Below are 15433 nucleotides of genomic sequence, written 5' to 3' on the forward strand. Positions count from 1 at the left end.
GGCTCAGCTTGAAAATGTTTCACAGTTCACACAGTATTTGGCAAGAAACCTTTCAACTTTCTTTTCCTATAGACTGATTTTATAGCAATTTAAAGATGTAAATAAATTGCATACATCATTTTCTCTGTCACTTACACCCAGACACACCTTTACACACACGTACAGATAATTATTGATAGTGCCCACATGAAGAACTGCAAAGATGAATGACAAATGTAATTTATTATGCATCTTTCACCATGTCACCTGCACTCTCCCCATTAATCCATCTCAGCTGGATTATTTCTAGCATTCCTAACCTCTGAGCAGTTTCCAACAGCTGCTTTTATCATTTTTTTTCTTCTCCGAAGCTATTGCCAAAAAGCGTTTCTTTTCTTTCCTCTGAAATTGGCATTTTCACCTCTCAAGTAAATACTACTTACTATTCATTGAGTTCAATGTGTTCCTGTCCCAGGAAAAGTATCATTTGGACAGAAGATCCTGTATCTACAATACCATCAGCTTTCAAAACATGGAATTTCCACCAACAAGTAGAAGAGACTGTTGACCTTATGAAAGGCTCACCAATCCAGCGCGCTCAAGTCACTAGACTGGATTAAAATACAATAGTTTATTTCATTTTGAGGGTCTTTGTTTTCTGTTTTTCAAGCCTTTACAGTCCTTTGGGGTAATTTTCAAGTTTTTTCTCCATAAAAATGAGCCAGAGAAACTTATATTTTGTTATAGGAAAAGAAAAAGACTCTCTTGAAATTGCTCAGAGCAAGGTCTTCTCAGAAACGTCAAATATTAAAAGTCTTGTAGAGCGCTGGCAAATCTACAGTAAATATTTGAATCTGAGCCCTGTGGCCTAACAGACCCTGGATCTTTAAAACGTGACAATATTTTTTCACAGAAGAAAGCTGTTTATGGTATATTTAGAGATTTTAGAAACTATGATTCTATAGCTCTCTCCCATTCTCTTTTACAGGCCTGGGCAGCTGGACTCATTCCTAAGGACCCTGGATATACTGACAAAAGATACTGGGGGAAAAAAACCCACCAAAACCCATTGAAGTGCTTTGAATTAGAGATATTCTGTAACAGACACCATGCTCAGAATACATGGTGCTGTGCTGTCATATAGAGATGTGATAGGAAAAGATCTGGTAAATAAAGGTTCATTCTAAAGGGATACTTTGAAAAAAAAAAAGTTCCCTACCATTTACTCTTACCACCCAGCCCTCATGTTGAGATTACAACGTCATCTGTCCGCTTAACAGATTTTCTCAGAATGTAAAATTTCTGCTACAGCGGAGGAGAAAAACTTTTGAAAACAAAGCCTGTCATCATAAATTATCACATAAATCATATATGCTACGTAGAAATACAGCATTTGGATGAATTCTCTCATTTTCAATGCAAGTCTGAATGCTCTGTGCTAAATGTGTGGCTTAAGTATCCAGAACACTGAATATCTACACATATAATGTATTGGTGATTATAAAGAGGCAAATCTTCCCCTCTCTGACCCAAGGCAGCTGCCAAAAACTGCAAGCAGCCAGTGCTGCCTGGATGCTACAGCTCCCCTCTCTCCAGCCATCCTATTCCTGTGATGAGACTGCCTGAGCTCTGCCCGCAAAGAGCCCCGGATCCCTGCAGGATGAATTTTCCCTTCGCTTTCCTGTAGAAGGGGCCCCCCCATTCTTTGTCCCAGCGCTCAGTCCCAGAGCTGCAGCCTGCTGGCTGGAAGTTGTGAAAACAGACAGCTTAGGGGCACTGTACGCTCCTGAAACCTGAGCGTGCTCCTAAGTGTCGTTACTCATCCAGGCAGCTTTTCCTTCCCCAGCCTTGGCGAACTTTCCTCCCTGAATCCTCAAGTGCTTCAAGGGCTGGAGAGCTGCCAGCCACCAGCTGCAGAAGATCTTAAAGAAACCTGGGCCCATTTTCATAATTTAGGAGAGCAAACAACAACAGAAAAATTTAAAAAAGGCAAATTGAGCAGATTCAAAACAGAAGGGGGAAGTCCTCTGTCTCATTCCCCCTCACCGCACCCTTTAATTTCATCCCCCACAAGAAAAAAGTCTTTCAGAACCAATATTAAAAATACAAGCTGAAGATTTAAGAAGATTTTGTGCCATCAGGGAGCAATCTAGAAGGGATGATCTCTGCCCGAGGCTTGATCCCTGGAAACTCCAGCACAGCTCAGTGGGGAACACTGGAGCATCATGGAGTGAAAGGAGGGCTTTTGCTTCCTTAGCACTGGGAATCTGCTCTGAAACTGGAGGAAAGGGAATTTGGTTCTCTTTGGGGATGAGAAGCAGCACATTTACGGTGCATGGTCTGAGTTCCCCACTCTGGAGAAGTACAGCCCTACTCACATCAGATAAGAAGCTGGAAAAGCCAGAAAAGAAAAAAAGAACAAAGCAGACACATCACTGCAGTCTTCTCAGCCTCCCTTCTTTGGCAGCATTTTGTTTAAGGAAATGCAAGAGGGTACCTGAGCTTGTCTGCAATAAAGATCACCCTCCTTTCCAGGAGCAGGGAGGCGAAGACTCTGCTCAGATGCCGCACACTGAGGGATGTGAACAAGGACTCAAAATCAACATGCTCAAGCCTAGAGTCAAGAGGCCTCCGCAGCTCGATGACCTGTTGGAGAGAAAAAGACCACAGGTCAGCTCTCACGGTCTACCCACCCTGTGGCAAGCAAGGACCCAGCAGGTATTTTCACAGCTAACAAGCCTTACTGACTGCACTGGCAAACACTGCACAGCATTAAGTCCTCAAACACAATCTTTCCAAAGACCTCCAATAAATCCTTCTTCCAGATGAAGACAATCCAGAGTCCACTCCAATGGGCACAGCATGAGACCAACCACAAATTCTCCCCACTGGACTGATGACAGGGAGATCTTCATACAGAGGAAAACTAATTTGTGTTCAGCTAGGAGTGGTTTCCAGCCTTTCTGGCATTCAAGCAGCAGAATGGGATGGAGCCTTTCAAATTTGCACTCTTATTTTTATAGTTACAATTTATTTCTTTTACTGCAAGAATCTAGATGCCTAACCTACCGACTATAATTTTTTTATATCAGTTACAGAAAAGAGCAGCCTGTGGGTATTTTCCTTTGTTCATATCTACATAAATAATTCCTGTCACAGCACCTTAGCACTTCAAACTCCTTACCTTAGACAAAAACTTATCTAAATTGTTCTTAAAAGCCTCCAACACCAGACAGTTGATAAATGCCACAAGAAAATTACTCTAGTTCTGAACTACCCTGACCAACACCAAGCCTGCAGCTGAAACATCTCAGTGGCAAATTACTTCAACTACTTCTTGTCTTAACTCTCAGTATAGACTCAGAGCAATTGGTCACCTTCCTCTCTGTAGGAAACTTCTTGTATTTTGGAAGGTTATTGTCACATGTCCTCCTTTGTCCTTTGTTTTCTATATTAAGCAAACAATTTTCCTAAGCTTTGCCTGTATTTTCTAAACCACTTAAATAAGTGGAACTATTCTTCTGGGGCTTTCTCCTAGTGTTTGCATTTTTTTGAAAATTATACTCTAAATAAATTTCCACCAATGCTGGAAAGCAGAATAAAAATGCTTTATTCATTATTCATCCCTTCGCTTTCTTTCACAATGCAGGAGTCTGTCTAAATAATACCGTACTGTTACTTCTGCTCACTTTATGGCCCACTATATCACCAGACCCTTTTCTGAACTGTTGCTCACTCAGTAACTTCCATGTTGTATTAGACTACTCATTTCTTCTTCCCAGCATTTTGCTCTTGTCCATATCGAATTTCAGACCAAACCTTCAACTCAGCAAGGTCATTTTGAATTTTAATCCCTTACTGTCCAAAGTGCCCGCAGCCCATCCCAATGCTGTCACCTACCCATTGTGCGAATGTGAGGTTTATGCCATCAACCAGGCAATTAATGAACATTAAGCATCTTAGAAACAAAACAGCCAAAACATTCTCACAGCCTGACAGCACACCATTGGGACTCTGCTCCTCGAGTGCAGATTTTTAACCAGCTATGCATGTGCTCTGCAGTAATTTCATTTAATTTGGACTGTTTTCAGTTTCGTTGAGGAGAACATCATCATGTAGTGCTATGCTGAAAGCCCTCAGACACAACTGCTATCAACTTGCACACTTTCCCCTCTCTGCCGTGTTCAAGGCATACCATGCCCAACAAGACTATGTTCAATTTGGCTCCCTCCACCCTCCCACAGTCCTTCAATGCTAATCCCCAAAAGCTCTGCACTCTTAAAACCCTCCCACTGTCCTCACACCACACTGTGGAAGATACAACATGTACCCTCACCTCCATGCTGTGAAAATGCCATTCTGAAAGGCTGCACCATTGCCCTTGTGTGCTTCCAGGTATTTTTTGACCAGAACCCTACGCCCTGTCCCACACGAACAGTGGTTCTGTATGAAGGATGCTGGAGCACGTGCTATGAATCCTGTCATCAGGAAGTGTGGGGGGCCTCAAGCAGATCCAAGGTCATATGCTATGCAGCACGGGGCCCGCCAGTCTGTGCCACTTGGCCTCGAGGGCAATGCCCTTTTTCATTTTGCCATATTAGCATGGCTGTGTCCTTACATTCATTTTTATCGTACGATGTCCCTTTTGATTCTGAGGTTACTGAAGTCTCCATGTCATCCCCTCCGGTCCCCTATTTTACTTCCTAGCTTCCCCACACAGTTGCCAGACAATCTGTCCTTGAAGATCCCCACTGCTATGTCACCATCCCAACTTCCAGTCACCAGTCCTGCACCATTTGCTGGCCTAAGTCTCCCTCTCTCTAAGGTGGTGTCTTTACCTCTGTTCCTGAGCCTGGCAAGAAGTTCTTGACTGTAATCGTCCGGCCCAAAGCTGGGAAAGGTGCCTCCATGACACTCCTCATGAGAGGCTGCACCAAGGCGGGGGAAATGCCCCGTCTCTTCTCAACTTCATCCAAGATCTGAAATAAAACCATGAAGACACAAAAACATGTACATCAGGAGGAGGGAGGTAACACCAGGAATAAAGGGCACCAGCATCTACGTTCTCTCCTTAAGCCAGCATTGACGTGGAGCCTTAAATCATAAGGAAGAACGTAAAAGGTGCAGCTGGAGACCCTTAATTTCCTTCAGCAAGAGAAACCCAGCTCCAGTGAGGTCAATGGAAAGCTTACTTTTGCAAACGCCCCACCACCCTCGGAGTCAGTTTTCCAACTTTTAGTCTTTCAGTGCTTGTGTTTTGGTAGTTCTGCTGAAAGAACAAGGCAACAGCTGACAATCTAGTTTTCCTGTTAACTGTGTTTTTGCTAGGTACTGGAATTAGCATGTGGTTGCCTTGACAACACCATTTCAGGCCCTTTTCTTCAGCCATCAGCTTCCCTGATCCCCATTCTTCTGGTGCTGACTTCACTTTGAGGTCCCTCTTGGCCTACAGCATGTATTCCCTCTCTCTCGCCCCCCTCACCTTAGAGAAGAGATTGAAGCATCCAAGGCGACTCACAATGCAGTAAACTTCTGGAAGACGCTTCCCTTTCCCACTGGGCTTTCAGGACAAACGCAAATAGATATGCCAAAAAAAACCACCAAGAAAATGTCAGAGTTATAACCACTGCAGAGACAGTGGCCAGTCTCCTAGTTCTGCAGCTTGCTGGCTGGCTCAGAAACTGGCAGACATTTGACGACATGCTGCTGATGACAATACCTTAAGTCTGGCTCAAACCCCAGTACACTAGAAACAGTGGGGAGGAGCGGGCACATCCACCACAATATGATCCCAAGCTTCTTAGGTCAAACGACTAAGGCAGGGCATGTTGCTCTACAGAGACAACTCAGCCTACAGGACTAGCACAGGTTTAGGTAACTGTTTAGTAGCTATGTGAACCTAAGGAAAACAAACCCTATCTTCAGCTTAGTGGTAAAACAACAGCCCATGGTCATAACGTTAAGCACTGGTGTAAGGAGAAGGTAAAAGAGCTACGCCTGGAGTGGAGGATGGTACTCCATGAGGGACTTTGGCACTGAGCAGAGCAGAAGAGAGCAAAGCTGTTCTGCTGCTGCTCTTTCCACACTGAAAGAGAAGAGCAGCAGCTTTCCACTTTCCAGAATGGGTGCCAGTAACACCAACCCCACAGAAGGCAGCATCTCTAAGAAAAGAAAAAACAGGGGTAATTACCAACAGCCTTCTACAGTATCCAAATCGCCTGCTTCCATCTTCTCCCGTCAGGACAAATGAGAATGTCTCACTGCAGAAAGAGAAACCAGAATGACCAGATACCCATCACCCACATTAAAAGTCTCTGACATACAAACCCAATAAACCCACAATCTTCTTGCATTTCCAATACAGCCTGCTCAAGGGTCTGCCCAATTTTCTGCCTTAACAGTTCTTGTATTTAATTAGCTTGATATTTACATCCTTTTCTCATGAATCAGGATACAAAGTACGGTACTTACCTGGCAAACTGATGGATGGGGGCCCAGTCCTTTGCATCAGGGAAGCAAAACTGGGGAATAGCTTTCAACTGATCTTCTGCCTCACGCATGAATTTGAACGAGCGCTCAAGCTAGCAGAACAGAGAGAAGGAATGTTTCCAATTAGTCATGTGGGGATGGAACGACTTCAAATATTTTTCCTGTGACAAATGAAGAGGTGATGACAGAGGCTAAGCTTCTGCCTGGAAGATATTAAAATTTCTGTGATTCTGGCTCACCTAATCTTTAGGTATCTTAAAGCAACTCTGTGCTCCCAATTCCACCAAGCCCTGCATCTGCAGCACCTGCCCCTGCTATATTGTGCCTCCAATCTGGGACACATCTTCCAGCAAGGGGTGAGAGAACTGAAGTCTGAGGAGAGCTCTGGTTACATCCCATTTACAAACACACTGTCACACTGGTTCTATGTTTCTTCCATTCCTCATTCCCCATTTTGAGCTAGACTATTGGTGAAAGCTGTGCCTTCCCTTTAAGAACATGTCTTCTCTCAAGCATTGGTTTTCTTTAAAGAGAAAAGAGGGAGAAAGGGAATAACCACATAAAAGTCATAGCCAAGGGCAGCAAAAGATCTAGATCAGCTGCTCTTTCAACAGTAAGGAACATCATGACAATTCTTGGGAGTGACTGCAGCCCCTCTATCTTCAGTCTCACTGAACACTGACATAGCAGGGGGTCACTGATACAACGTGGTCAACAGAGAAGCTGTGGCTTCTCCAGCTGCGCAAGCGCACCACACAGTCTGAGACATGTCAACCAGACGTTCCCGACAGGCACCGCACCTTCAATGGGAACTGCTGGGTAACCTCAGGGACGTAAGCAGCCCCAGCCTGCTTCTTGTGCAGCGACACCACGACAAAGTATTCAAACAGCTGCCTCTCTTGATATTCGATCAAGTCCCGTTCCAAGGTTTGGTACCGTGGGGTTTGCTTCAGGCGAGATTTCACATGCACCAGGCGCTGGCTGTGAGCTATGGAGAAAAAGATTAGAGATTGTGACTTTCGTTCTTTGCACAGAGCACCAACATCGCTTTTCAGAGACTTACGGATAAACTCGAAACCACCCCACTGCATTTACTTTGTCAGTGGCTGAGAAAGAGGTGGAAACCATTTGAAAGCTGTACTGTAAATATCGACAGAGATGAGACACGATCTTATGAGTGCCATCACCCTGAAGAGCTCTGGCAGCAGAAGGATTTCATAGATAGCTTTTACAGCTGAAGACAACCCAAACTGAGATCCATATGGGACATGGTATAACAGATAACGTCTGGGCATTCATCCTAGCATTCACTTACGCATCTTTCAAAGCCAGCTGTTAGGTGATTGATCACCTTCGTTCAGAGGAGGCTGTGGGTAGCGATCCCCTTGGTTTTACAAGATGAGCACTTGGGTCAGGCTAGGGCTCCACTGGCTAAGTAACGTTGGGGACTGCCAGCTAAGGACTCCTAAGGCAGGCTGGGCTGTAGGCCAATAACAAAAAATGTGAAAAGAGGTGTGAATGAAAAAGGCTGGCTCATGCCAGTCCTTCCTGTGCCTAAAACTAATCTCTGAGGACCATGTTTCTACAAGTTCACCCAAGACAACAGAAAAGCAAGAAAAACTGCCAAGCAAGCTGTAACTGCAACACACATGAGCTGTGGGACAATAAACATTCCAGCATGGAAAGTAATGAAAAGCTGCCTGCTGAGAAAAGACCAGATGAGATTCCCTAAGACCACCCCCCCGCTTTGTCTCACAGTCGCATCCCAAATTAAATCTCCATGTCATCTCCCTTACCCCTACTACAAAAGAAAGACTTAACTACAAGCAGAGGCTACAGCACATTCTCACAACAGTGTTTTTTGTGAATGTGGGTGGCAACACAACGTTTTGACAGAAACAACCACTATGGGATACTGCGGGAAGTCCACATAGATAAGATGTCTCCTTGGGAAACAGGGCTTCCTGAAAGATGGGATATACTTTAGGACATACTCTTGACCTTTTATCTTGTAAAATTGTGCCATTCTTGGACTATTCCAGACAATAAAATTTAAAGTAATCTTGAAGTGCCTCTTAAAGCAGAGAGTGTAACAATCCCCGGGTAGTTAAAGCCCTGGAAAGATGGCTTAGACTCCTTTCTCTCATCGCCTATTATGCTATTTGCTCTAAGGCTGTAATTCTTCAAAACCTTTCAGAAGTGTTTTCTGTTTTACCAGAGACTTCAAAAGGAACAGTGTCACAGCAATGCTGAGCGCTTCTGAAGAGCTCGCTCAAGCTCTGCATTGTTTATATTCTGTGCAACCTACTAAAAGATACCAGGATTGTACTGCTGTCATCATGGCAAAGTTTGTCTTTAAATGTTTTTCCTTCCCAAGGGTCAGCACTTTTGGCTCTGACATGCAGTTTGATGATTGCTGTCTGATGATTTGCTGTGTCTCAGATGATGTACAGTGACTTGCTAAGCAGAGGTAACTGGCTGGTGTGTTTGGTCTGTTAATTAAAACATACAAAATCAGAAGTCCTAGATAAAAGAGACTTGCTAAATCATCTCACTTTCCTATGTAAGAATAGGAAAGTCGACAGTTCAACAAGGCATAAAGCAAACATGGGTGTAGCTAGAGCAAACAGCAAGTGCCAGAACTCCTGTTCACAGTTACCTAGACTTGCACAGTCACACAGAGCCAGGTATGGATCTGGATATTATTCAGAGTCCAGTGCTGTTGGATTTGAGGTGAGTTCACACAATCTCCAATCATTCTCTCTATAGGCAGGTCCTAGCTGCAGTTATACAGATGTTACAGAGAAACACAGGATGATGCACATGATTCACTATGGCAACCCGTAACAGACAAGAGCTTGAGTCTTTCTGGCCACATCTACACTGTCTTTCTCAGCTATATCTGAACATGGACTGTATTTCACAACACTGTGTTTCAAGACAGTTGTGAACGTAATTTCTGTGCAATCTTGGGCACAAACCCTCTCTCCCTGCCTCCAGGCTAGCCTGAGAACCTGTCAGAAGGTAGGCGGTGGCAGCAGTTTTCAGCATGATCTTGCTAACACAGCAGTACAGATAAAAGATTTCCCAATGCAGAGGGCAGCAAGAGCATACAGTAGTTCTTGTGTGGGAAGTTGTGCTCACAAGAGGGAACTCAGTTTGAGGTTTCAGTTCTAAAAACCTGAAAGAGGGTAAGGATGAGTACTCCTAAGCACAATGTGCTGTGGTTAACACGGAGCTAACTGCTGCTTATGCCTGTCTTTTCAGCTTGGGAACTGACCCATTACCCAGATCGGGTGTGCTTGTAAGTCAGGAAACTTTAGAATCGGAGTTTCCATCCTGTATTCAAACTCTGCCAGGACTTTGAATTTACCGTATAAATTCCCAAAAGACTGTAATGCCACCAGCATGTCACAGGGCTAATTACCAGTACAAGAAATTTCAGAAGAGTATTGTGGAGATCAGTACACCATATAGCTCTACTGGAATGAAGCAAGCAATGCAGTGCTGTATCCCAACTCAGCCAATGCAGAAGAGTCTAACTAGCAATAAATCATATAGTGCAATTCTGTTTTCCTAGCTAGCCAGTCTGGCTGGTGGGTTTTCTCCTTTAGCAAATGTGTAATGGGTTTTCTGAACACCCTGTCCCATGCAATACTGCCTCTGTCAGCCTAGTCACACATCTGTGACTGTGTACTTAGAAAAACCTCACTGTATTTCCACAGTGTCCAAGCCCTCTCCTAGGAAAGACAGTGCAAAGAGCTTTCATGGGAATTGGAATAGATGTATGTTTTAGATTCCTATACTCTATGGATTTTCTTCTGTAGCACTGAGATCTTTGTTTTCCGAGTGGAAACAAGCTCCTTCTCCAAAGGCAGAACAGAGGAAAGATCTTGACCCAGGATCTCAGAGCAGAGTTTATCAGGAGCCATTTGCTCTCTTCACACATTTGCCTTACCTTTCAGCTTCTCTTCAGTATCACTGTCCGATTCACTGTTTTCATCTGTGACTAGGAGAAAAGAAAGGGGACAGTGAAGTAAGTAAAGCCTATTTATAACCATTCATTTCTTATCACTGGCATGAGAAAGCCAGGCCTGACAACTTCAGGGGAAGACAGTACAGATCCCAAGGGTCTTGCTCTTTTCAAGGGTGCGCATACCCACTGACATTTAGCTCACCAACCTTGGTATCTTCCCATTCATTCAGGGAATAATAAAAAACCCCAAACAACAAAATCAATTTTGCACAGCCAAAATAGTTGCATAAAGAATAAAATGCCAGAGCAGTATTTTATCCAAGCCTGTATAAGCATGACACCAAGGTGAAATACAGATTAATATGCAGTAGTTTGCGGGATAAGGGATTAAAAAAAAGCAAACAAACAAAAAAACAATTGCCAGACTGAATCAGACTCAGTCCAATAGCCTGTTTCTGTCAATGATGCCTTAGATGCTTCAGAGAGGGGTATAAAAAATGGTGTAGAAAAAAGTCTGGGATACTTCCCCTGAAGGTTCATATAAACACATTCATCCACCCTGTGGGTGTATATCCTATATAAAATGGGATATACAGTAACAAGTAATTGTGGGAAACAAATAGAGCTGGTGGTCACCTTTTGCTGGAAATTAAGGTGTTTTGGAAAAAAATACTGTGTTGGAAAGACAATTTTAAGTTTTATGGAGATGAGATGTTTAAAACTAATTGCTCTGAAATATCTGAACACTTCTGGCTAGTTGTTGATTGACAATGGGAGGCTGACACCTTGCTATGATGGAGATGATCCTACAGTCAATTCTAGAAACTCTGATTCCCAACTGAGGTGATTTGTTTATTGGGATGCCGAAAGAACCAGGACTGTTTCAAAATCTACTGTCTTCCATTGGACAGTTCATTAAAGTGACACATTCCCGCAAAATATTTTGATCTCAACAAATCAGACTCTTTGGACAGAACATTCCTCTCCAAAGCTTCCAGCCTGTTCCAGAAATAAACATCAAAAAGGGGGGGACATTTTTGGAGTGACCTATAAGGTTATCACGTAAAGCCACGGAATGAAAACGAAGCAAGAAAAACAAAAAAGTTCTGTTTTAATGAAAGTCTTTTGGGCAGAGGAACAGCCTTTATCTTCCCAAAAGAAAGGGTGGAAGTGTCACCCTGGGCTGGAAGAAGCACTAGAAAACATCACATAAATCACTAAGCTAGCCTAAACTCTAAGACAAGTCCTCAAAATGTTTTAGATATATGATGATTCAAAATTCCTTTACCTTTCCCTGAATTGCTCTCTGTAGACTGCGATAGTCTCTTGACACGTTTCTTTCCCCTTCGTGCCTCATAAATGGCATTGATTTTCAGCACAAGCTGCTCAGCAAACACACAAACAAACAAGGTTATTTTCTTCCCCAGGCAAGAAAGTAAGTTAGAATTTCAGCAAAGTGCTCTGTTTCTCAACCCTGGCCATACTGAAACTTTTCACTTGATGGCCCAGAACTGACAATTACACCACCATCTACCTTGTGCAGCACCCTGCACCTGCGCTGCCAACGGCCACACTTGCTTTAGTACGGAAGCAGTACAGTCATGCTGGCATGGCAGGAGCCCAAGGTAACAAGCCCTGATCAAAGGCCAAGCCTTGATGCACTTCCACACTGTGTGGCTGTACGAGCTTGATGGTGCCCACCCTGGCCTGTCCATACCATGGTCCACGCTCCAGGGAGCACCACAGGGTCCCCTGAGAACCTGCCCCAGTCTGCAGGTTTGAAACCAGAAAACCAGCTGGAGGACAACAGCAAACTTTAATGTCTTGATGCCTTTAACATCTGCTGTGGGATGCGCTGGAAGAGCCTTCATACCAAGCATGGGGGAAACACATCATACAAGGAATGCTAAAGAAATTGAGATGGGTGGGAGCCAATGATGCTGATGTATTTTATACTAGTGCTTTGCAATTTTGCTTTGCAAATCCTTTAATCCCTGGCCTCCTAGCTGAGCAGGAGAGAGGACATTTCAGTGTTGGGCATATCTGGGCTTAGTGGCTCATTCAGTGCCTCTGGTCTCCCTATCCGTCCCTGAAGGTGAGTGGAGTTGCAGAAGGACCACGCCAAGCTTCCCTAACCCTCCTTGAGCAGAGCTGCCTCCTTGTCAAAGTCTCAGGTGGGAACAGCAAGACATGGCCATAGCATTCAGATTTGTTCCAGAAAGTCTGGGATTCCTGCACACATGTCCTGAGAGCTCACGGTAAGACAGGCCCACCATACACTTGGTCAGAGAACTGTGAATCGAAATATTTAAGTGAGAGGCAGGATGCTCTGGTGTGGAAGTGCAACCTCCACCCAGCTGCCCGGCTCAAGTCTCAGGTCGATCTTGCCACTGACACAATAGAATCATAGAATCATAGAATGGTTTGGGTTGGAAGGGACCTCAAAGATCATCTAGTTCAAACCCTCCTGCTACAGGCAGGGACACCCTCCACTAGATCAGGTTGCCCAAAGCCTCATCCAACCTGGTCTTAAACACTTCCAGGGAGGGGGCCTCCACAACCTCCCTGGGCAACCTCTTCCAGTGCCTCACCACTCTCACAGTAAAGAATTTCTTTCTAACATCTAATCTAAATCGACCCTCCTTCAGCTTAAACCCACTACCCCTTGTCCTGTCACTACACTCCCTGATAAACAGTCCCTCACCATCTTTCCTGTAGGCCCCTTCAGGTACTGGTAAGACGCAATTAGATCTCCCCGGAGCCTTCTTGTCTCCAGGCTGAACAACCCCAACTCTCTCAGCCTGTCCTCATCGGAGAGGTGCTCCAGCCCTCTGATCAGCTTCGTGGCCCTCCTCTGGACTCTCTCCAACAGCTCCATGTCTCTCCTGTACTGAGGCCCCCAGAGCTGGACGCAGTACTCCAGGTGGGGTCTCACAAGAGCAGAGTAGAGGGGCAGGATCACCTCCCTCGACCTGCTGGTCATACCTCTTTTGATGCAGCCCAGGATACAGATGGCTTTCTGGACTGCAAGCGCACACTGCCGGCTCATGTTGAGCTTCTCATCAATCAATACCCCCAAGTCCTTCTCCTCGGGGCTGCTTTCAATCCATCCCTCACCCAGCCTATAGTCGTGCTTGGGATTGCGCCAACCCACATGCAGGACCTTGCACTTGGCCTTGTTGATCTTCATGCAGTTCGCACGGGTCCACCTCTCCAGCCTGTCAAGGTCTGTTCTGAGTAAACAGTAAATCTGTTCTGAGCTTGCTCTGCAAGACTGCTCAGGGGCACTGCCCGGTAAATACATACTTGTAATCTTCCCTTCAGCTGACATAAACTTGTGTGTGAACACAGTGATGGAGCTCAAGCACATGCACAGATGCATAGGCATACTGGGAAAGAAGACCCTAGACATTTGTAGTCTTTGGCTCATTCCTGAAGAGCTGAGGTATAGAGAGATATATATCAGATATAAATCAGATATGCAAACATGAACACAAATCTGGCAACCAGGAAACAAAAAAGATACACAAACACATCCCTTTCTCCTCAAACGAAAACTGTGGGTTCGGAAAAAAATCACCACGGACAGTCCCTGGTAGATTCTGCTTGTCCTGCAAAGACTGGGATAATCAACTGTGTTTTTATAACTGTGTTTTTGAAACATTCAATAGATAGACTGCTGCCAAGCCTCATTTGGGCTGAATACACTTCCTGCTAGATCTGCAAGAAAATAAAATTGAAACGGAGTCGTACTGTATCCAAATGTGAAGTAGGAAATGTTGCTCCAGAAAATGCTCACGACTCCAGACAACTCCTTTCATCACTCAAATGTCAGTATTTTCATTGTTCATCTACAATCACACCCTCCCTTGAATTAAGAAACAGCCAATGTTTGAATCAGACCTAGCAAAGAACAACAGATTGCCAGGAGGGAACACCAACACAACACACTATTTCTGACTGTCCTATGCATCAAGCAAAGAAGAAAATATGATGGGGTAAGTTTTTTGTAAATATATTAATTGCTTTTTCCCCCCTCTGACAAATGCCAACTTTTATCCAAAAATTAAAATGTAGTTTGTTTTTTTTCCTTCTTATTTTATCTCTCCTGACAATCACAGTATCTCAGATGGAAAAACAACTTCTTCAAAACTTGCAGAGATGTTTGTGAGCCTTCTCCTTCAGGCAGAAAGGGGGCTAAACACAAGTCAAGCTACCTGCCAGGACAACAGCTAAATTGAAGGGATGCCACATTGGAAACTAAAGAAAACATTCTCTCATACTCACCTTCCTGCCTGGAAGAAGCCAAACAAAAGAAATAAAGCCTTAGATTTACCTTGGGAATCTTCCTTCTCCTCTTGCCATTCTGAGGGTCTCCCAAAGAGAAGAAGGTGTCATCTGGACTGCTGGGGGTTGAGGGAGGGCTGATTTTGGATGGTGACCCCGTCCCATCACGGCTCAGTTTCCGTATGTCTGGCAGTTTGAAACTCCGCCGCTCTGAATTTTGGCGGAAAAATATAGGCTTGGAAAGCAACTGGAAATGGAGGAGAAGGAATGAATGAATACAGGGCCTTAAGCACCTTTGCCTCATTGCTAACACTGTCATGGTGGTAAATCCAATGGGGCAGCCACAGCACTCAGCTGGCAAAGCAGCCCAAATTCTGAGAATGCTCACAGATTTCTGCACACACAAGGAACTCGCCCAGCTGTTGGGGTAGACCAGGACTATCTTGACCAGCAATTGAACCATTCCATATTTATTCCAGACCAGAATGCAATCTCAGGGGTTGGCCAAGAAGCCGTGTTCCAGTGTGAAAAGAAATCTCCCCGGACCCAGAGGCTCGGACTGTAAACAGGACAAGACTAACCACACCAGTCAACCACAAGCATTTGGGACAAGGAGCAGCTAGCCAGGAGGAACAGAGAAACAGTAAGACCAGACAAAAAGCACTGTCAGTATGGCTGGCTTTGACAGTAGCCAGAATTAAG

The 15433-nt window shown here is 44.5% G+C and overlaps 1 protein-coding gene across 5 annotated transcripts in view; it reads right to left on the reverse strand.

The window, feature by feature from the left end:
* The window catches only part of DENND2A (DENN domain containing 2A), a 61108-nt gene that overhangs the window by 11983 nt on the left and 33692 nt on the right, over positions 1 to 15433 (reverse strand). For 4 of the 5 annotated variants that reach the window (XR_008578005.1, XM_054833123.1, XM_054833133.1 and 1 more), the window contains exons 6-14: positions 14781 to 14978; positions 11733 to 11826; positions 10427 to 10477; positions 7269 to 7456; positions 6451 to 6560; positions 6170 to 6239; positions 5462 to 5539; positions 4818 to 4958; positions 2477 to 2625 (exon numbers count right to left, since the gene is read on the reverse strand). Coding sequence is in view for 4 of the 5 variants with exons in the window: in XM_054833123.1 (XP_054689098.1) it covers positions 2477 to 2625; positions 4818 to 4958; positions 5462 to 5539; positions 6170 to 6239; positions 6451 to 6560; positions 7269 to 7456; positions 10427 to 10477; positions 11733 to 11826; positions 14781 to 14978 (1079 nt within the window). In the remaining variant the exon portion in view is untranslated. The remainder of the gene's footprint in view (positions 1 to 2476; positions 2626 to 4817; positions 4959 to 5461; positions 5540 to 6169; positions 6240 to 6450; positions 6561 to 7268; positions 7457 to 10426; positions 10478 to 11732; positions 11827 to 14780; positions 14979 to 15433) is intronic. The other variant, XM_054833151.1, reaches the window with a different exon arrangement.

This window comes from Grus americana, chromosome 1 (assembly GCF_028858705.1).
Source record: "Grus americana isolate bGruAme1 chromosome 1, bGruAme1.mat, whole genome shotgun sequence".
Lineage (NCBI taxonomy): Eukaryota > Metazoa > Chordata > Aves > Gruiformes > Gruidae > Grus > Grus americana.